Source organism: Perca flavescens, chromosome 9 (assembly GCF_004354835.1).
Source record: "Perca flavescens isolate YP-PL-M2 chromosome 9, PFLA_1.0, whole genome shotgun sequence".
Lineage (NCBI taxonomy): Eukaryota > Metazoa > Chordata > Actinopteri > Perciformes > Percidae > Perca > Perca flavescens.
Genome location: NC_041339.1, coordinates 1,356,767 through 1,378,500, shown reverse-complemented (window position 1 = coordinate 1,378,500; position 21,734 = coordinate 1,356,767). Strand labels below are relative to the sequence as shown.

General features: G+C 40.9%; 1 protein-coding gene across 3 annotated transcripts in view; it reads right to left on the bottom strand.

Moving 5' to 3' along the window:
- The window catches only part of gabrg3 (gamma-aminobutyric acid type A receptor subunit gamma3), a 77,485-nt gene that overhangs the window by 32,772 nt on the left and 22,979 nt on the right, over window positions 1-21,734 (bottom strand). For all 3 annotated transcript variants that reach the window (XR_003693416.1, XM_028588150.1, XM_028588149.1), the window contains exon 3: window positions 16,577-16,644. Coding sequence is in view for 2 of the 3 variants with exons in the window: in XM_028588150.1 (XP_028443951.1) it covers window positions 16,577-16,644 (68 nt within the window). In the remaining variant the exon portion in view is untranslated. The remainder of the gene's footprint in view (window positions 1-16,576; window positions 16,645-21,734) is intronic.

Sequence of the window (21,734 nt, the reverse complement as noted above, 5' to 3'; positions counted from 1 at the left end):
CATCTATCATTCATCACTTTCACCAGCGGGAGCGTTTCTCATTTCACCGGCCCGTATGTCGAGCACAGACCTCACCTGGCTCCTCTCAGTAATTTACTTAACTCACCATTGTGCTGACACCAAACTCTCCCTGTCTGCTCAGCCTCCCACTGGGAGCAAACATTATGTTTGGAGATGTTTGGTCATAGACCAAAGTATTGGACAAACTGAAAATTTGACTTGATGGGTTCGATATGAAAAGTTAAGGGATCACCAAAGATATTTTAATTCATCTTGAAGGAGGCATACGTATGTGTAGCAAATGTTATGGATATACTTTCAAAAGTCATAAAAACATTTCACAAAAGTGAAAGTCATGGTGGCGTTGGAGGAAAAGACAGAGGATAGGAAGTCAGTAGGATATATCATCTGGGAACCATGAGTGTCTGCACAACATTTGGTACCAATCCATCGAGTAGATTTTTAGATATTTCAATGAATAAGAAAACTGACCTGCTGGAGGCACGAGGAAAAGTCAGGTGATCACCAAAGTCAGTATGTTTCATCCTCTGGGGACCATGAATGTGTTTACAAAATACAGAACATATAACGGAAATGGAATAATGTGTCCCTGAGCAAAAGGGGGAGGGGGGTGTAAAAATCAAAAGTAGCCCTCAGTATCTGGTGCAGCTGCATCCAGACTGGCCAGTTCTTGCAGTTGTTGCCATCCAGTATCTGTCCCGCAGGTGTGATATTCGGATGTACTGAGCCTAGGCAGGGGCGTTTCTTTTTTTGCTGAGTTTAACATTTTCACACGTATGCTTGCATCTAAAAATTACTGCATTACCAACACAATGACATACACTTACAGTATTTAAAGTAGTTACTGTAGTTTCTTTACTTTGACCTCAGTGATGCATGTACAAAAACTCATGTTTTAGTATTTAAGCTAATCTGCCTTTTGTTTAATTTTCTGAAGATTATCTAGTCTAAAATCAGTAATTCCAATTGGGCTTGTTTTCTTATTACATTAAATGAATAGTTTGTCATTTTGGAAAATACACTTATTCACTTTCTTGCTGAGAGTTTGATACCAAACTGTCATGTCTGTAAATAGGAAGCTACAGCTAGCAGCCAATTAGCTTAGCATGCCAGGCAACAAATGGGGACTCCAGTCTTTGTCATGGCATTTTTGTATAGATTAATAAAATAAGATATAATTAATGCTTTTCATATATTTAAATTTTAATGCTAGGCGTATATTTTTGCTACATATGTTTTTAGACTATGTGCACCTGTGTAAGCCAAGTCAAAGACAAATTTTAACTGCTTTGCTAATTTCGTAAATTAGTCCTCTTTAGGGTTAGGGTAAGGTGCTAGGGTTAGGCTTATTTTGATACCTTTGGACAGAACCAGGCTAGCTATTTCCACTAAAGCCAAAAACACACAGGATGCAGAAGTGCTGTGAAGCGGAGCTATTTTCATTTCGGCGCCCATGTTATCCAATCTGTCTGGCCACACAGGCTGCGATCGGGAGTGGAGCGGCCGCGCCCGCCTGCGTGCTGCAGTGATCGTTTCCACTATTTCTTTCGCGAACCACGAGTGAATGTATCAAGCCAGGTAGGTAATCAAGTACAGGAAGGCCCCAGCGCTGTTGGATACTTTTACAAAATAAAACACCCAGGTTTATGGTGATTTTGGCTTCTCAGCTGTGCAGAGCTAGACAGGCAATCAAGCACACCGAGGGAGACGGACGGACGGACACACACACACATGCAAACACTCATGGGGAGAGAGGGAGAGAAAAGAGAGCCGTTCTGTTGAGTTGAGAGGAGAAGCATCGCTTTGTAACCGCTGCAGAGGAATGCACATCTGGTATGGAGAGCCAGGCACGCGCTCACGTACGAATCTACGCTTCACGGCGCTTTGCAGCTTGTGTTTTTGGCATAACACTCTTTATGGTAAGCTAAGCTAACCGGCTCCAGGTACATAAATACATATGAAAAATGCTGTAAAGCCCACCCATAATGTAATCTGGCATGTGTTAAATCCTTGACCTGAAACGCTACTAACCAAGATACCAGATAATGGTTGTTAGGAATGCATGATGTCTATATTAAGTAAACAGTATCTCAGTCAGTCAGGAAGCATGATGTCAAGTCAAAATGAAACCCTCCACTAGACTGCTGTTTTAACTGATGGAGACCACTTTGCAGGTGGTATACCCTCAGGTGTGTCAGCTCCCATGGTGAAACAGTGAAAAGCCAATACATGTTGGTCGCATACATTTCTCAGAAGTAAATGTACATTCTCAACACACATCCAGGTGTAGTTGATGCAGACACACTTTAGGGTAAAAGGTAATGTGTGCTTTATATATCGCCAGTGTGTGGGCCTGCCAGTTAGCACAGAAGCTACTTATGTCAAATACCATGAATTACTGTGCTATGGAAAGGTAAAACAAAACTACAGCTGAATTAGTGTCAGAAATGATTAGGGGCAAAGAGCAAAAATGCCCCAAGAAATATCAGTATGGCCCCCAAAAAAGTGATTTGGAACATTTAAAAACAAAAGGAAAAGAATATATAAATTTGCCAATATCCTAATCTTGCATTAATTCAATTCAATTTTATTTCAATTCAATTTTATTTATAGTATCAAATCATAACAAGAGTTATCTCGAGACACTTTACAGATAGAGTAGGTCTAGACCACACTCTATAATTTACAAAGCCCCAACAATTCCAACAATTACAGTAATTCCCTCAATTAAGCCATCATTTATCTGTCATTCAATTCTTATCTCCATCTCTAACTTACAGTCAGACAAACAGCCCTGTTAATATAACTGCACTGATAGTAGCAATAGTATGCTTTTTTTATTTACTCATGTTTGCATAAGGTATTGTTTGCTTACCTCCCACCGGATCACCTACAAAATCCTGGTCCTCACCTACAAAGCCCTCCACCATCTGGCCCCCTCATACCTCACTGACCTCCTCTCCCCGTACCAACCCTCATGGTCCCTCACATCCACCTCAGCTGGTCTCATCTCCATCCAAAAATCCAACCTCTGCAGTTTTGGGGACAGAGCATTCTCCAGGGCAGCTCCCATGCTCTGGAACTCCCTCCCCCAAGAGATCTGCACCTCTGAGTCCCTCACCATCTTCCAGTCCCACCTCAAGACCCATCTCTTCACCTGTGCTTATCCATAGCCCCACGCCCCTCCCCTTTCCATCTGTGCCTGAATCTTGTTTGGTTTTTGTACTCTACCTCCCCTGTAAAGCGATTTTGAGTCTATGAAAAGCGCTATAGAAATTCAATTTATTATAAAGTGGTGAATACTGTAATCTAATTTAATCTGAGCTCATTTCACAAACGGCTGGCAACCGTTTCCCAAAATGTTCTACACAGAGTTGGATTATAGCATATACACACAGCACTCTGTAAAACACCTGCAGCTCTTTCATTTGTTTTTAAATGTACCAGCTTGTCATTAAGAGTACTGCTGCCTTACTGACAGTCCCTACTTTGTAATCTAACGGATTTGACAGTGATGCTGCTGTGCAAGCTCAGTGGGGCACGTGCTAGCTGAGACACAGCCAAAAATGAAATTAATAATAGTTTGCCTTCCTCCATCAGCCCACACATTTCCATACTGCTGCCTGAAATGCATTTGACCTTATACCCAATCTCTGCAACAGTTTGAATAGCTCACCAATTAGAATGAAGGCTATAATCAAGAGAAACACTGGGTGCTCATGACCTTTGATTGTGTGCAGCGCAGGGGATTTAAAAAAATGTGAACAATATCTAGGATTTAATGACCAGTGGTGAAAAAGTGCTGCAAATCAAATAAATAGAACTAATATAAGCTGAAGCAATCACATCTGGACATGGTGAGATGCAGATGGAGGCTGAGAGGTGAAGCTCATAACACACCAGCATTTCCAGCTTTGTAATCTCTTATATCATTTCACATTAGAAGGAAATTGTGCCTATGCTGAAAGAGTATCGATCTCACTTCCCCTCCCCGCAGCTTCCATATGCTTTCAGCCACTGTAGCAGGTAGGCTGTAAAGAGTCTTTCACCCAACTGCCTCAGATGAGCTGCTATATTAAGCTTGATCTTCTAGAGGTATTGTATATACTTGCAGTAAAATCAAAGTTACTGCTGTAAAGTAAACAGGCCCCACTTTATAAACCCCTTCAAACAGAAGTACAGAACAAATGATCTCCTAAGACATGCAGACCTGACATATGCTTAAAGCAACATTGCTCAACTATTTTACCTAAAATATTATGTTTCAAAATGAATTTGATGCTACACTAACTTGTAATAGCAAGAATGGTGCTTCTGTGTATTGGCAGTGCTGTAAAGCTTTACGGGACTACCACTGCTTTTGGTGAAACTGGATCATATTTTGTGTGAAAATGAAATTTTCTAGTTTTTCCACTGTCGTCTTCTGGCTGCTTTGCCTCGACTCTTGGTGATTTACGGAGTTTCCTAATGAACAAAAAGCTTTAGTTGTTAATGTAAGGCTAACCGATTACTGATGCTAACTTTAGGTGCCGTCAGCTCAGTTAGCCGTGCTGCCAGCACTGGGAGCTCGGAGCACCGGGGGAGTGTTGGCGTTCACATCGCTAGCACAGGAGCTTTGGACGCCAGTGTCGTGCCAGAACCAATGCCGTGCGGGCAACAGAACCAGGTTCTGCAGCCTGTACGGCCAGCTGAGCAGTGGCAGAGAGACCGAAGAGATTACTGACAGAAAAAGCAAGAGAATAGAAAAAAATGACCAAGCAAGAGAAAATCTCTGACTGGCTTTTAGTCACGGCGACAGCTTCGCAAAATAAAAGGCTGCAAGACAGATGCAAGCTAGTCATCTTACTGTTGGACTACTAAATAATATTACCTGGCTTGCTAGGTCTTGTGTTGCACTTGCTTGATGTTTGAAACCTTGACTTTAACCCCATCTAAACCTTCAGGATGAATTGGAATGTCAACTGCCAGCGAGGCCTTATCAGAGCAACAGAAAACTCAGATTGGACAGATAGTCTAGCTAGCTGTCTGGATTTACCCTGCAGAGATCTGAGGAGCAGTTAACCATAGTCCTCACAAATCCACCGGAGGTTAGAACGCCAACACAAAGGAAGAGGAAGGGGACTCATATCTGGGCGAAAAGAGCGTGATCCAGCGGCATTTCCGGCAGCACCGGAGCAATCTCTCAAGTGGAAAGTTATGGATATAGACTATGCTTTATGTGGTTGATGTTGGACGGTTATGGCATATGGCTAAAAGTCCCTCATAAAAACTATTTATAATGCCTTATTTGCTGTTTGATTTATGTTTTCATTTTTATATAGTTTTTTTCACAACCTCACCAAATCTAGCCTGAACTACTTGTTGGGGAAAAAAAAAAAACTGGGAATCTTTCCACTCACATCTTAATTCCTATGTTCATCCTCTGTGATGTGAAAACATCAGATTTCCACATATAAATGAAATGTGTGCGTCTGGGCACACCACAGTGTCTTTCTTGCGTGATGCGGAGGATTTAAATAACATGGACTCTTCAGAAGACGTAATTATCTTCACTCGAGTTCAGCGCGGGGAAGTGACCGGACGTCACAATCTTCTGAACATAGTGTCAAATATCAGGTTTCCACCTGACCTGCCTCATTCATGGACTGTCAATCACTACTGAAACCACGCCCCTTTCCAAACTTGTATAACTCCGCCTTTCAGGCCTGTGGCACTCTTTTTCCCTCCAATCAAAGCAGGCAGAACCAAGAGGAGTGATGTGAGTCTAATGGACTTTTTCGTTGTAGAACACTTATATTTGGTCACATTGAATGTTATGCCTGAAAGTTTGATGTATATTGTTTGGTTTATGTTAGATTGCATAGTGAAATCCTGTTTAAAGTTAAGAGAAAAACCAAGTACAGATTGTGGCTGCATTACTGATGTAAGTCAAGCTGAATCCAACCTAATTTGTTATGATTGATTGTTCAAGGCTATTTAGATCTGTGGCAGTTTCTTTACATTTTTATTTGTTCATACAAAATCGTCCATCCATCCATCCACCATTCATTATTCACCTGCAACAGTGTATACCTTTTCCCTGCACTGACAACAATAAAACCTTGGAACGGCACTGGATCCTGTGTTTAAATATGCACACCACATCAGATGTTCAGTGAACCAACCCCATCAGCACTTAAGAGTTTTTTCAACAACCATACTTAGAAATCCAGAGAGAGTTGTGTGGAGCTGATAGTCTTAATTAGCTTTGTAGCAACTCATTTGGCTTGAATGTAACGGACGTTCATTAATATCAAAGTTACACACTAAAGCTTTAAGTAAAAGTACTATTACCACACTGTAAAACCATGTTACAAGTCAAAATCCTGCATTGAAAATGTTACTTAAGTAAAAGTATGTAAACATCAGGAAAATGTACTTAAAGTATTAACAGTACTCAATGCCGAAAAAGCCTCATATTTTAGAATCTGGAAATGATCCAAACAGTTCTAGTCAATCAATGAAGTGTTTAATGGTCTAATCATTTCAGCTGGACTTGTAGGTCGTTATATTGTTATGTAGTTTAATTTATAATAAAACATTGTATTTTGTTATGCGTTGTGTGGAAAAATCTTAATGTGTAAAGCAACTAATAACTAAAGCTGTAACAGATGAATGTAGTGGAGTAAAAAGTACTATATTTCTCTCTGAAATGTACCGGAGTAGAAATAGAAAGTGGCATGAATGACTAAAGAAAAGTACAAGTACCTCAAATTTGTAATTAAGTAGAGTACTAGAGTAATACATGCACTTAGTTACATTCAACCACTGACAATGACGCAGCGATTTGACTGGCAACATGAGATATAACTCGGGGGCTTCTTGACTGATTAGGGTTTTCTATTTTTTTTTTAACTGTCAACGCTAAACTCTTTCTGCCTTATGTGACTTTACTTTCAAAAGATACGGTGTGGAAAGTGAAAAATATCTAATTCCATCATTCATCATTCTCTCCCGTCTAAACGATGTTAAGTTGGGTCACGCTGAACAGATTTACTCTTATAATTGAATATTTCCCCATCCATTTTTAAATCACGTGGGAAAAATTAGGACGTTACTCATTATTGAAAATCTGCACATGGCTTAATGTCGACTCTGATATGTGGGGAATTACTCTGCCACAGTTTACTCAATGTTTTAAATGACCAGAATACAAATCCGCCTGTGGCCGGGTTGACTAATGGCTCAGGATGTGAAGCCACCTACCACAATGAGCTCTGCTCTGTGCCGCCTGCCGTGGTGCAGCTTTTCATTTCTGTGAAAAGAGAGCGGGGCCTTATTCCACTGACCTTCCTGTCCCCTTAGGCAAATAAGGCGTTTATTAATGATTTTTTGAGAATTTTATGGATGACACTATGTTGTCTGAGCTGGGAAGGATACCCCTAATCACCACATTCTGTATATGCAGAGTGCAGGGATACTAGTGAAATAACATCCATTACTAATGTTTCCCCTGCATGGAATTGTTTTTTTTGAATGGTACATTTTACACACTTTTTGGTGGGTTGTTGAACAAGATACTGGTGAAAACATGCTAAACAAAAACTACCTTTTTGACTTTTTTTTCTCATTTGTGTTTTTTTTCCCCCCCCAGTAGATTTTGTAGTTGCACCATTTATGTCTGACATAACTGTGAACTCAAGGACTCGGATAAAACCTGTATTTTTTAGCTCTTTTTTTTTTTTAACTTAGCAGAGAAGTACTTCATCTGGTTTGGACACTTATTTTACTCCCGCTATTCTATTATCTTCCCTACTATCTTTCTCCTGGTTTCACTACAGTTCAAGGTGGAAATGGCCCATTTTCAGACATGAAATAATCAGAACATTCACATTTGAACATCCTCCCCAAATAAACAATTTCTTGACAAAATCGGTGGCTTGTTAAAATAAGATTAAAGTAAAAGTTTTCAAATTTTTTCAAAGCCCAGTACTGTTCGCTGCACCAGATACTGTAAACTAGGGCAAAGCAGACGTCTCAAGTGTGAAGCTGGGACTTTGTGATTATGCAGCAAAAAAAGGATACAGTACATACTGTATCTGTCCTGTGCTTTGAGACTTCTTGTCATGCTCCTTTATTGGCTTGAGGTCTGTCCTTGTGTCCTCATTAGAGGCAGCTAAAGGATGTACTGTATGTCAGTAGTATGTCAGTGCGGGAAATCTTTATAAGTTATACTTTGATTGTTAGTGCTACGATGCAACAAAACCCAGGTTTTCATCGAGCACAGGTGCACTTCCTTTGTGATAGAACCTGATGGAGGAGGTTCTTTTCTGTAATTACATTTTATCTTTGAATAACAACTTGCATACTGTATGGGTGTTTTTTTCCCATCTGCTATGTAAAATATTAATGTAATCCCTCACTTTTAAATTAGGGAGTAAGCAAGCCATATCTGTGCGAGTTTCCTCTCACTGTCTAACAACATGCAGGCCAGGTGAACTGGAAACTTGCCCATAGGGTGCACCCCACCTCTCACCCAGTGCATGCTGGGAAGGGCATCCGCCTCCCTTGAAAGAAAATGGATGGATGGAGTTTAACAACATGCTCCACTACCCTCGAGGTAGCTTAATGTTATACATTGAATGCTTGTTATATTGTTGTGCATTATTTATGTTTCATAGTTCAATGAATTTAAGTAACCTGTAACATTGATTGTTCTCTTCAAATTACTCTTTTATTCCTACAGTTTAAAAGTTTAAAAAGCACTAGTATTCTATAAAACATTTGTTGACATTTCATGACATCAAGGAGAAATTACGATTTGATTTCCCTGCTGCAACTGTCAGGACTGAATGTTAAAACACGTGAAACAAGCACCCTTTTCTTTGTTGGCTCACAATTCTGCCTTTGCAAATTTCAGTTGACTAATGTTGAAGTATTTCCTCGCTGAGAGCAAATATTTTCTAAAGCCCACTTTCCTGCAATCATCAGGAGGCACACGCACATCCATAAATCCTTTGCAGGTGCTGGGTAACAATAATCTGTGCAAAAAGATGAAAACATTCGCACTGCAATCTAGTTGGGAAAGAAGCAGGATGGTGGTATTTTTGTCTTTACATACACTTTATAACACCAAATGATTAGTGGCATATGAAACTGGCGAGGAGAGTTCACACTATCTTCTCCAAGTAAGAATGTTAGTACTTTTTGATGTGTTTTTGTGAAAAGCAAGGAATAAACAGTGCAGCCGATACAGGATATTTGAGGTTAATGAAAAGATCAAATGAACTCGTCAGTGTTCTCTAGTAGAAAAAATATAAAGACATTGCTTCTAAATTACCTTAACCATATATTTGGCCTTTCTGTACAGCAATTTCTTGTCAGTATACCGACATAACTGCAACAAAATCTGTGAATATATCAGTCTACAGTAGCTCTAAGATATACAACACTACAATGTGAATGTTGTTTGTGGAGATATTGAAATATGTATTTGCTTGTAAACTAAGCAAATCAGTGCATGTACTGATCAGGTACCAGTTCTCAATACTTTATACAGTATTTCTTTATTGAGGATGCAGGTAAAGCCCCTTTGAGTGTCTGCCAGCATGGAATATTGTACTTAAACCATACTAAAAGAAACAAAGATATACAGTATTGTTGCCATACATCCAACTATTTGATAACTGCCATATCAAGCTAAATATCAAACGCCTCTGAATTGTTATTTTTTGGCAATTATTACATACAGGATCTGCTTCCATGCCTCACACAGTCATGCATTAAGGGTCTTGTACAGTAGCCGCAGCCCAGCTGGCGAGTCCAAATGGGACGTCACAGAATCGCCGGGACTATTTCTACCCGCGCAGGTGCTCACGACACTAGTTGCAGTCTTCTCCTGAACAGCGGTGGTACTAATGAGCAAACGCTACCGACTTTGCTCTTTCTACGGACTAGAAGAAGAAGAAAAAGGTAAACAACGGCAGAACTGGCAGCAACATTGACGTCAATGCTCGGATTTGATTGGATGAGCTAGTTGGTGGGATCGAGCCTTTCATTCACCATAAAAGAACTCATCCTAACCCGGTAAGTTTCCCAGAGACTCTGAGTCACTCTGAGAGTCCTGGTATCCGGCTGCCCAGGAGCTCGTCCATGCTTCCTGTTTCTGCTTTGTCGTGCACTGCTGAAAAAAAGAGTGGGGCGCGACCTCTGCTCGCGCGCTATAAATCTGGGCACACCGGCAAGATCTACATCATTTAGACGTCACGATGGCGCACGCCAGCTCGGCTTACTTACCTTACTTGGCGCTTACCCACTGTTAGTACCAGCTCGGCTTGGCTCTCCTCGACCGAGGTGCCCCGTCCTCCTTTTTCCATTGCAGATTTAGTACCGCCTCGTGTGTGGCAAGTGTGGCTTGTCGTCATAGCGACGGCACAGGAAACTGCCGTGACCTAACACGGCTGGCTAAACTATTTAAAAATGGCGGGTTTGTTCAGGACACAGGTCATCATTGCTAGCGACAGACACTGTCGCTAGCAATGATGACGCAGTGATTAGTGACGATTCTCTCTGACCAATCAGGAGTCTGCAGGTTTTCACGTGACCTTATGGTATCGCCTCAGCTCGCTGGGAACCTCCACGGAGGTGAGACTAAATAAAGTACCTGTCGGCAGGTACCAGGAACTTGTTTTCGTAATGGAAAACCAAAAAAGGCGAGTAGAGTTGAGTCAAACGGGTACCATGTCGTGGAAAAACGCCAAGAGTCTCTAGCAGCAGGAGGTAGGTAGGTGTTAACTAATCGTTCATTTCTTTAATTAAGGGTGCAACGACACATCGATCTGGATCAATATAATGATTCACTCCTCAACGATCCAATACTATTGATACAAAGTAAACATTTTGATGCATATCGTCATCTTTAAGATGCGCCATTATTTTTAAATTCCCACTTTATATTGTTTTTATTAAAGAGTGGTTTGTTTTTAATTCAAATGTCTAGAAGAGTTTTGTAATACAATTGTTAAATCATATTTTAGTTGCTTTTTGTAAATATTAGGGATAGACGCTGACCGATTATCGGGCCGTTTTTTTGGCAGTTTGCAAATGATCTGTATCAGCGTTTTATTTGCCTGATAAAGTTAATGAATTAAAAAGTGTTGTACTTTGGCTCGGCTACAGCTCTGTCTGCCCCTCTGCTTCGGTTTGTTGACTTAATGTCCCCCCAAATGCATATATCCAAATATTGGAAATTGGTTTCAATAACTAGTAATAATCTGTATCAGTATCGACCTTGAGAAAATAGTATTGGTTAATCTCTAGGAAATGTATATAAATGTAATGGATTGTGTTAAATGGGCTTATGTATTGTCTGGTATCTGTCGCAGGCCCCTGAATTGAATCAAGATTGGATTGTGGCAGACTTTGTGATATCAGTAAATATTGTATCGTTGTCCAAAGAATCAATATAATATCTTATTGTTATAAAACGTGTGATTTACCCTCACAGTATACAAAACAGTTAACCTATGGTTCTGCAGATCATGTACTGGTCTGTCTACAACTGGATGCTCAGTACTGGGGTCACACAGGTACCATTAAAGACGAATGGTAAAACAGGAAAGATATTTTTGTTAGTTCATTACGTGCTGATTGAACCACACTACCAGCATATTAATATTCCACTGAGATCTGTTCTGTTTGTGGCGTTACCAAGAGCCTCATTATATGATCCTCATGCTGATGACTTCATTACCCAAATCTTCCAGCCATAAAAATGAGAAGAAAAAATTTAGATCCACCACTTGGGGCTTATTAGGTGAAAACATACTTTTCTTTTTGTATCTGAGCCATCTGGTAACTAAGTTGAACAAGCTGACCCACCTATTGAAGAAGGAATTTTTGGAAGTGAACAAAATAAAATTCAATGTTTTCTATGACAGCAGGTATGAGCCAAACAATTACAGTAAGGAACATTACAAATGAATACTGTGCTGCGAGCTAAAGAAAACCACAATACCAAAGATGTTGCAGTAGTCCTGCCAGCAGTGGGAAATCAACTGGCATGAATAGTGTGTGTGAGAGCGAGAGAGAGAGAGCCTGGGAGTGGGCATCTCTCTCTCCACAGGGTGAGACTAGCATCAGGCAACTGGCACCGGCTTTAGTTTTGGCCACAATTCCTGGATTACACCAGGTTGCCTTGGATACTGCATCACCAACGAGTATAAAAACAGCTGCCCTCTCCAACTTAACATATTGTTTATTGCTTATTAAAACATAGCTCAGCTTATTGTTCCCTTTTGAATAAGTTAGTTATGGTGTGCGTCATTGTCACTGTGCCCAACATTAGGGAAAATAGATGGGTTTCCCATTTACGCTATATAAATACAGTTCATTTACATTTCCCATTTACAAAAAATCCAGGATGTTTGTGTGTAGCAAGAGGTAGAAAAAAAAAATTGCAACAATGTAATGACAGCTTATCATGGACATTTTATTTTTTTCATTTTTAAGAATTAAAAAATGTAAGGGCCTTTCACACTTGAAGGTCTGATTCATGTTTTTGTTGTATATATTTGATCCGGTTAGTTTTGGTTTCACACTGCAGTTATGCAAGCGCACTAAAGAACTAGACATGACATAACTACATCCTGTCGCCATCGCACACGTGAGCCGCGTCTCCCAATACTTGTAATTGATTGGTTTGTAGACCGGCTTCTCAGTCCTCTCGTGTCCACTCTATGGTGTCGGAAATTTTTGTGAGTTTTCAGCTGCTGCTCTCCCTGAGCTACTGCGTACTTAACAAGTAAACTGCTTTATTATTCTCTGCTAACAGTTTCAGTCTCACTACGTACACACTAAGCACTGAGCTATTTCTTAAAGGAGCTACGCATAGATATAGAACTATGGAGCTACGCGTATAACACGAACCGGACCATGGTTCAGTTTGATCCAGACCGAGTCTACCTCTTTTGGTCAGGTCAAAATTTCGGCTGTTTTGTCCTGACTGTGGTCCGGGGGAACTTTCACACCTGTAACTTTGGTTCGGATCAAAGTGAAAAGTGTGAATATCCAGACCAAAGGAGGTAAGTGTAAAAGGCCCATAAGAGTACTTTAAGATTACTTTCTTTGCTTCTTTATTAATTTCCGTGAGGATATTTGATCACCTAGGCCTAGTTCTGAACAAAGCTTCGCAACGAGACAAAACCGTTTCAGAACGTCGCAAGAAAACTTGCAGCAGTCTGAACTGGCCATTATAGCTCGCCAGCTGAGGGTGTTGCCTGCGATTCAGCTTGTCAAGTCCCCCCATGGGGCATCCATACCAGATGCCCAAACCACCTCAACTGGCTCCTTTCGACGCAAAGGAGCAGCGGCTCTACTCCGAGTTCCTCACTGATTACTGAGCTTCTCACCCTATCTCTAAGGGAGCTGCCGGTGGCTGGCGTAACGTAAGGGACGTCTTTAACAGCCAACCAACTTATAGCAAGTTAGCTGGTAAAGTACTGCTACCGGCAGGATCGAGACAGGGACCAGGGTAGGTGAATTTAAACAATGTCTGAGTTGAAAACGCATCTTGTTGACACGTAAGGGCCCTGTTCATGTGGCACAGACATATTAATTGCATTTTGTGTCTGTTAAGAGGCACAAAGGCACTCTAAAACTTGCCCTGAGCTCAGGGGACGCTTGTAGTACGTAGCTGCAGCTTCTCCGTGTTACCTGCACTGATTCGGGTCGGGGTTTTTTCTATCGAAAGTACTCGCGTAGCTATAGCGATCAAGATTAACGTAAAAATTGGCCGGAATTCTCCTTTAAGAGCTGCATCAAGTTCAAGGGAAAAAGCTGTCTGCTCAAAAAGAAGCTCAACTCTATTTTTATTTTTTATTTTTTTCACTGAAGGGTCTGAACATGTGTAAACTGTAGACACAAAATCACTCAGGTGGCAACAATGACGACAAGGTTAAAGCTCCCCTTGGTGCAGGCCCACAGGTGTTTTCACTTAACTTTGATTATACCTCATGGAGACTGTGTGGGTGCGAGCGGGCTGCCTGATTACGCAGTAATGTTGCAAATGTTTGAGTGGAACAACTGACACCTGTAATGTTACACTCAACTTAATCCTCTGACATTTATCACCCAGAATAACTGAGAACACTCATGTGGTTTAGCTAGGCCTTTAAGTTATTGTAAGCATTTAAATGTTAGCATGCTAACATTTAACCCACCCCATATCCCCCACCCCTAATTCCTAGTCCCCACTTTAGAAGGGATCTCTAGTCACAGCCTCTCCATAGCTTAAATATATCTTAATCAGTTCAACACAAAGAGGTTTACAAATTTTACATTTCTGAAAAAGAGAGCACTGGTTTCGGATCAGTTCCCGGCCAGTACCTTGATACGAGTCAAATGATGAGTGCGGCCATCTGCCCTTAAACGTCTCATACTAGGACACAGTATCAACAGAAATTATCCTGATCAGATAAGATGCCCAAGAAAATTGCTGATCTGTTTGTCTTAGTGCATCTTTCAAACTGACTTTGAATCTGGTTCTTTTCTCAACAAAAGACTCTCTTAGTCTGTCCATCTGACAGCCGATACTCACTCTATCCTTTTCTAAAACCCATAACTCTCCCCCACTTTACCATTCTTCACATACGCTCAACATCTCCTGCCTCTCACCCATCTCTTATCAGTTATCGTGCTTTCTTTCCATTTCTACATCCATCCCAGACTCCCCCATCCCTCTCCGATCCGCTTCCTTTCCTCCCCTCATATCCTAACTAAAAGCCTCTCTAGCTTCAGGCTCATAAACTTGTGCTGTGATATAAACAGGAGTATAAAGTGACACCTCTGAGACGCAACCTTTTGCCAGCACGTGGTACATATAGCATTCTCATAAATATAACATCTCTCAATTTAAATGTATGTATCTTAAAGCCAAAGTGTAGGACAATCCAAATACAAGCAGGCCATTCAAACCAGTCTCACGTCAGCAAGATATAAATGTTTTTCTAACACATCCGATCATTCAGAAGGTGCACCAAGCTGGTGTAGCGGTTATCTGATACCTGATCACGTTGACCACTGAATGATCGGTGTGGGTGAGAAGGTGGCGTGAAAAAATTGACTGTAGCAATAATATTTCTAGAATAACAATGTATCAAATGACAATGTGAAATCAATGTGACAATGTGTGAGGTGAGCTTCATTACCTGAATCCGCAACCCCCCTTGGCTTTACGGAGGCTTATAGTGAGTTTCGGCTCATTGTTGAGCTGTCTGGCCTTGAGGAGTGGGTCGGTTCATTCTCCCGGTTCAGTGACCCTACCCGGGTTAATTAACCGGCTCTTTGGTCGGTTCGTCAACACACGTGTTGAAGTGCTGCGAGTCAGTCAACCTCTAATTTAGCTACAGCCAGTCAAAAGAGAGCATGGCAACTGCAGATGCAGGACACCCATCGACAGAACTTGAACCCCCTCCTCTTTCACTGAAGTCGCCGGTGTGGAAGTATTTTGGATTTCCAGTGAGTTATGTTGACAACGTACGTTTGACGTTATGTGCGTGTACCATATTCTTCTGCTGGCAGTACGACTAATATGGCAGTTAATCTGTGCGGTATATATTCAACTTTTCAGAAGTAGTTGAAGACACTTAATTGTTTAGAGAAGACTATGGACATGGCTGTTTCATTGATTTTTTTGTTGTAAACTTGAATGTCATCTTCTGTGAAGAAGATTGCAGTTACAAAAGAGAAACTAGATGGCAGGTTATAGATGTTATTGTTACATTATGTTAATGTTTTAAATTTGACAATGTCGTGTGGTACATTGCGAACAAAGGTCAGATATTATATTGCATAAAAGTCTAGTCTAAAAATGGCATAGCAACCTGTGCTTTTAAAAAAAAAAAAAATGTAAAAATCGAGAATCCCCGCGACCCGATACCGGATAAGCGGACGAAGATGGATGGATGGAAAAATCAAGAATCGAATTGAACCGTGACCTTAGAATTAAAAATGTTATCGAATTGAGGATTTGAAGAATCATGACTATCTATTATCTACATAAGGATCCAGCACCCAGTCTTCAAAGTTTCTATGTGAGTTGAACATGTTAGGTCTTATGAAAATAAGGTTTAAGAAGATTAAATCTAAAGTTTCAAAGAGTTGTGCGAGGTGGAGCATTCAGTAAATGGGACTCTCTCACTCGCTCTACTACACACTCACCACGCATACACACACATGCTGGCTGTGCTATTCTCTTAGAGATACACCAGAACGACGCAGGCACAAGCGCACAAGTATAAACCTCAGGCCACTTTCGTGGGCTACGGGAAAGCTCTGTGTAGAGCCACCGCAGAAGCATAAACCCCGCTTTAGCTGCATGCAACTCCACTTGGATGCGACTACCCTCTCTTCTAATACCAAACTATGGACATTTCAAGGTCAGACAAAAGAAATCACTATGTAACAAAGTGTAATTTGTGCATGGTGTTGTGCCACCATGAATACAGATTCAGAAATGTGTATAAAAAGTGTCAACCAAATGGTATGAACAGAACCGTAATTAAAGGGATTGACTCACCATATTTATTGAAGACACTGGTCCAATGCTGTTCACAAATATATCGACATCTATAACAGTTGGTTTAACTGTGGGGGGAAAAAAGAGAAAAATAATTATTGATCAAATCATTTAGGCACCATACATGCCTCTATTTTAAACCAAAGAGAGGCAAAGTGCAGTTATCGATGAGACTTTGTTGTTCTGAATCCTTTGTAGAGTGAGTAGCTGCTGTGTGAGGCAGTCCTCGGGGAGCTGTGGTTGTTAATGATTGCACATTAGTCTTCATCACAAACTGCTGTCATCAAACACCTCTATATGTGATCTTTTGAATGCAGCATTCACTAATTATTTAAGCAACAGGCCACAGACTGCACAATAACACAACATACTATTAGACATTACTGCTCCATGTAGAGTATCCGAGGAAGTGCATTGTAGTCCGCTGGTTCTCAATCCCACTTATCCCTGCGGGTTTTCACTCCAGCCAACTAATTAAGAACTGAATTACACATGGGAAGCCAGATGAATGCAATTAACTGATAAACCAGCAGTGCTTCTATCCCTGATTGGACCGAGATGAAGCACTGTGGTGGTCTACATCCGAAGGTTTTCTATCTAACCTGAAGGTAGAAGATAATTCTACAAATTAAAAAAGCCAAAACCTTATCAGCAGCAGAATAGGGAACACATGTTTGACCCACAGTAGCAGAATCAGTGTAGTAGTAGCAGTGGTGGGGTGCTTTACTTTATAATACAAACTAATGATTTAATCACAGCTAACTAAAAATGAATGTATTTTTCGTCCAATCAAGATCGCAGATAGGCAACCACTAGTAGTAGAGCTCAAGAGGTGGACTTGCACCTTCACCAGAAACGTCTCTAAATGCACAGTAGGGCGCTTATTCTAGATGGTTTTTCTTATAACATCTTAGTTGTGATAGTAAGTTAGTAAAAGATGCTTTAATAACGGCGTAGGAAAAAGCAATTGCCGATCGTCCCTTCAATTATTGATATACGATCGGATTGCCAATCGGCACAAGCCTAGAGTCCAACAACATTACCTATGGAATTCCAGGTTTAGGTTTTGCGTCATACCACACTGGGAGTATTTCTGCAGGGGAGTGTCTTGCCTGCCACGCATAGACATTACATTTTTCCTGGATATTCATACTTCCAACGTTAAAAGTAAGTTGTCTACATAGTTAAATGGTTTCTTCCATTTAGTCCAGTTATGAATGACACGGATAAAAGATTTGTGGGTGTGTTTCAGTTGTTAAAATAGTGTAGTGATGTGATATGTGATCGGGAGTCTTCACAGGGTGTTTATTTTGAAAATTGACCGGATGCTCTAGCTCTTCCACTCGCCGCGGGGCCTGTTTAACGGGCCACGGTTCAGTCAAAAATAGACTCGGTATGTATTTTTGACAAAGCAGAGCGGAGAGCCACATCTGGCGTGGTGATGGCGCAGTGGATAGGACACATGCCTTTGGTGTGGGAGATCTGGGTTCAATTCCCACTGCGATACATCAACCAATGTGTCCCTGAGCAAGACACTTAACCCATAGTTGATCCAGAGGCGTGTGGCCTCTGACATATACGTATACAGCAATTCTAAGTCGCTTTGGATAACATGACAATGACATGTAACATCTGGAACGCTTCTACGACGTGCTGGTGGAATCACAAGCATTGTCTTGAGTGGCTGTGATTGCTGTCGGTGACCATGGAGCAGAACGCAGCGTGGACATGTCTGGTGGAATCTAGGGGTCATAGGAGTGCGATGCAAAATTGGTTGAGTACTCTATTAAAGCTATAGTGCGTAACTACATTATTTTATATGCAGCGGCGCAGGGTTTGAATCCAACCTGCTGCCCTTTGCTGCGTTTCATCCCCTATCTCTCTCCCCCTTTCATGTCTATCCACTTTCAAAGATAAAGGGAAAAGCCCCAAAGAATCTTAAAAAAAGAGTTGCTACAAAGCTAATTAAGTCCATGTTTTTTTAATCCTCTGTGTCCTCCTTGGCTACAAGCAACTGCGTGAAGGAGGAATAGGGGTGGTGCACAGTCATCGAAGGCTTGTGTTATGTGGTTGAGACAAACTATGCACTATCTTTAAGGCAAAAAACAAGCACTTAATGTAGCTCACTGACATAAGATAATAATTGGGTGTTAGGATATCATGCAAACCAAATGTTGAATCATCATCAAATCAGTTAAGTTTGTGAAACTTGTGGATGATAAATGTTAGAGCTAGGCTTACCACAACTAACAGATACTTCAGTCAAGGTGAATTATTCCACTCTCACTAGTTTGACAATGTCAGTGCTGTCCCCCCCGCCCATTAGTGTGAGCTGCCAGTGGGCTGTATAATTACACATGTGCCACAGTTAGTCAACAATCGCCTCCACCAGGAAGGTCTTGGCAGACTGAGGAGAAAGGTCTCCCTCGCAGTTTTCAACCAGATTTCATAGCCCGCAGCACCAACATACAGTACACCAACACACTCCTCACAGTGCATTGTACACCACATTGTAAGAACAGACTATTGTCTACAATCTAACTCCTGTTGGCAGGAACACCCCTGGCTTTCCCCAACTTTGCTGCTCTCAGGGATTTCATGCTCGGAGTAAAACTGTCGTTTAAAGCCTGAACTTTTAAAGCGGCTAAGTGACAGCTGTGACATACTGCTGCCATGAGCAATCACATTTACATAGCAAAGAGCTCCCCCATCATTTTACATTACCTGTCTTTTAGAGTCTTCATGTCTCAGCCAATTAAGTCCACAGCTAGAATTTTTCCACCTGCCAGTCTCCAGATGGCACACTAGAGAACACTTCTGGAGAGTCCCTGCTGAGGCAGCTTTTCAAAAGCACGATATTCATAATCACACAGCACCTGGTGAGCAAACTGCATAGATCTACTGTATAATCCTCTAAAAATAAAAGGGAAGAACAGCTTTAAAATCCTTTAACTATATTGCTGTCATCTGTACATTTTTGTAAATCACGGTATAACCAGCACTATCATTTTTGTATGGCCTGGCATAGGTTAAACAGTTGGTAAACCATAAATACATACAGAGAATGAATGCCATAGAATTTTTATTTTTTTATCTAGTTCCACAGTCACAATGGAAAACATAAATAAAGTATTTTAAATGAGAGTATGAGAGTTGCTCAGTGGCACACGAAGCCTTCATGGAACCAAAAAAATAGCCGGATCTTGCGCTCTGCTTCCGCATTGTTCGGCCCATAAAGCGTGCACACTCGAGACGTGAGGCAGCAGAGCCGGCCACTTCCAGTATAGCACTCCGCTAACTTAAATGGGGATTCAATTATTTAATTGTGTGGCTCTTCTAAACTTTCCATGTTATTGGACCAAATAGATCAAATTATGATAGAGAAAGGAGTCAGTCATTTTGCGGGGGCTGTGATGCGGCTAGTCTTTCTATATAGTATCTTTGTGGACCCTCATAGTCCTGCTTATATGATTAGAGTTTCACAGCAGTCGTTGACAAAGAGAAGAAAAAAAAACAATGTTTTTTGTGATCCCATTGGACAGATGAACTGGTTCATTACACGGTTTCCAAAAGAGTATATCACCCGCACCGAAAAAGGTTTAATCTAATTTAGATTACAAATGTGATCCACAGTACGGTACACATACTTCATTATATAAAGATGAACTGCTGCGTAACCCTGTTTCCTATGAATTAGGCTCATGTGCAACTCATTTCCATTAGTAATTTATGTTGAGCAGGAAGTAGTGTGACATTCATACAGTGCAAAGAAAACCAGTAATGTGGAGGTCAGTGTAGGGTAGTGTTACTCATTGCGCGGCCCGCGAGCCTCCTGCGGCTCGCCAAGCTTTAATTTGTGGCTCGCATGGCAGTAAATAATACGGTGATATGATCATACACTCAATACAGATATTTCATAAAAACAAGCAGGGCTATAACATTAGTCTGCTCTATTTCAAATTATTTATATTTAAAAAATACCAGAAACAGCGGTATTACAAGATGGAAATGTAGAGTAAAAAATATATTTAAACTTGTTCTGCCCTTCCGTCCATAACTCTGACTCAGTGCGGAGTTGCCAGTTTGGGCAATCTTTCCAGCTGTTAACGCAGAATGTGCTCTTGGATGTTTAGATACATGATGGGCTAATGTAGAAAAAATTGCATATTGTATGTTCAGGGATGATAGATTGATAAGCAGACATGCTATTTAAGACTGGATGTAACTTTTGCTACTTTGCGGTAAAAGTGGCTCTCTTATTGACTTTGTCCTATCAGTGTGGCTCTCATGAAAGAAATAGTGAAGACCACTGGTGTAGGGGATGTTATTGAAATACACGGTATGCATTTCCATCTTCATGCAAAGATTACATTTGAATTGATTCTATTCTTAGTCTTCACTTTGTATCTTTTTTTTAAGATTACGTAGAACCCAACCCTCAAATCAAAATCTATGGCCAACTGTACAGTTAATTAATATGACCAGCAGGAAGCTTTCCTCTACATCAGTTCTACAGAGAAAAGATCAACAGGATATCCACATTTGACTACTTTAAATAAGCTATTATCACATAATAATTGTACACTTCATGACTATAATTATTAACTGAGTGACAATGTGCTGAAAAGAAACTTGATTGGATGCAAATCGACCCTTTGCTAAACCCACCCTCCGAACAGCCAATGCCCAATCATAGTTTAGCCACTGTAACTAGGCACGGCAGGTCTGTGAAGCTTTTGATTGCTCCTCATGTTGAACCAGTGTGTATAGAGCTTTACAGTGAAGTTAGTCTAGCTTTGCCAGACCTTGGTCTGGCTAGTCCACACAGCATTCCCGGGATGGGAGAAAAACGTGCTCTGGTTTATTGCCATTTCTTTAAACCAATCCCAATCTTCTTGGGCGGGGCTAAGCGCCGAGCTAAGCGCCGGGCAGAGCCACCGTCCTGCTGCAAAATAGCCTCGGGAAGGAACTTGTTTTGGTGGAACGTGTACCAGTGTGTCCCCAAAACTTTCTTTTAAATTTAACTGCTGATATACATGAAACAACGTTATGATTGTGAATGAGAGTTTTGAGCGTTTCTGTTTTTATTTCTTGTTTCCCTCACCTGCTTCCTCTGATAACAGCTGACAGTAGATTGACGTTTTCACAACTCTGTGCC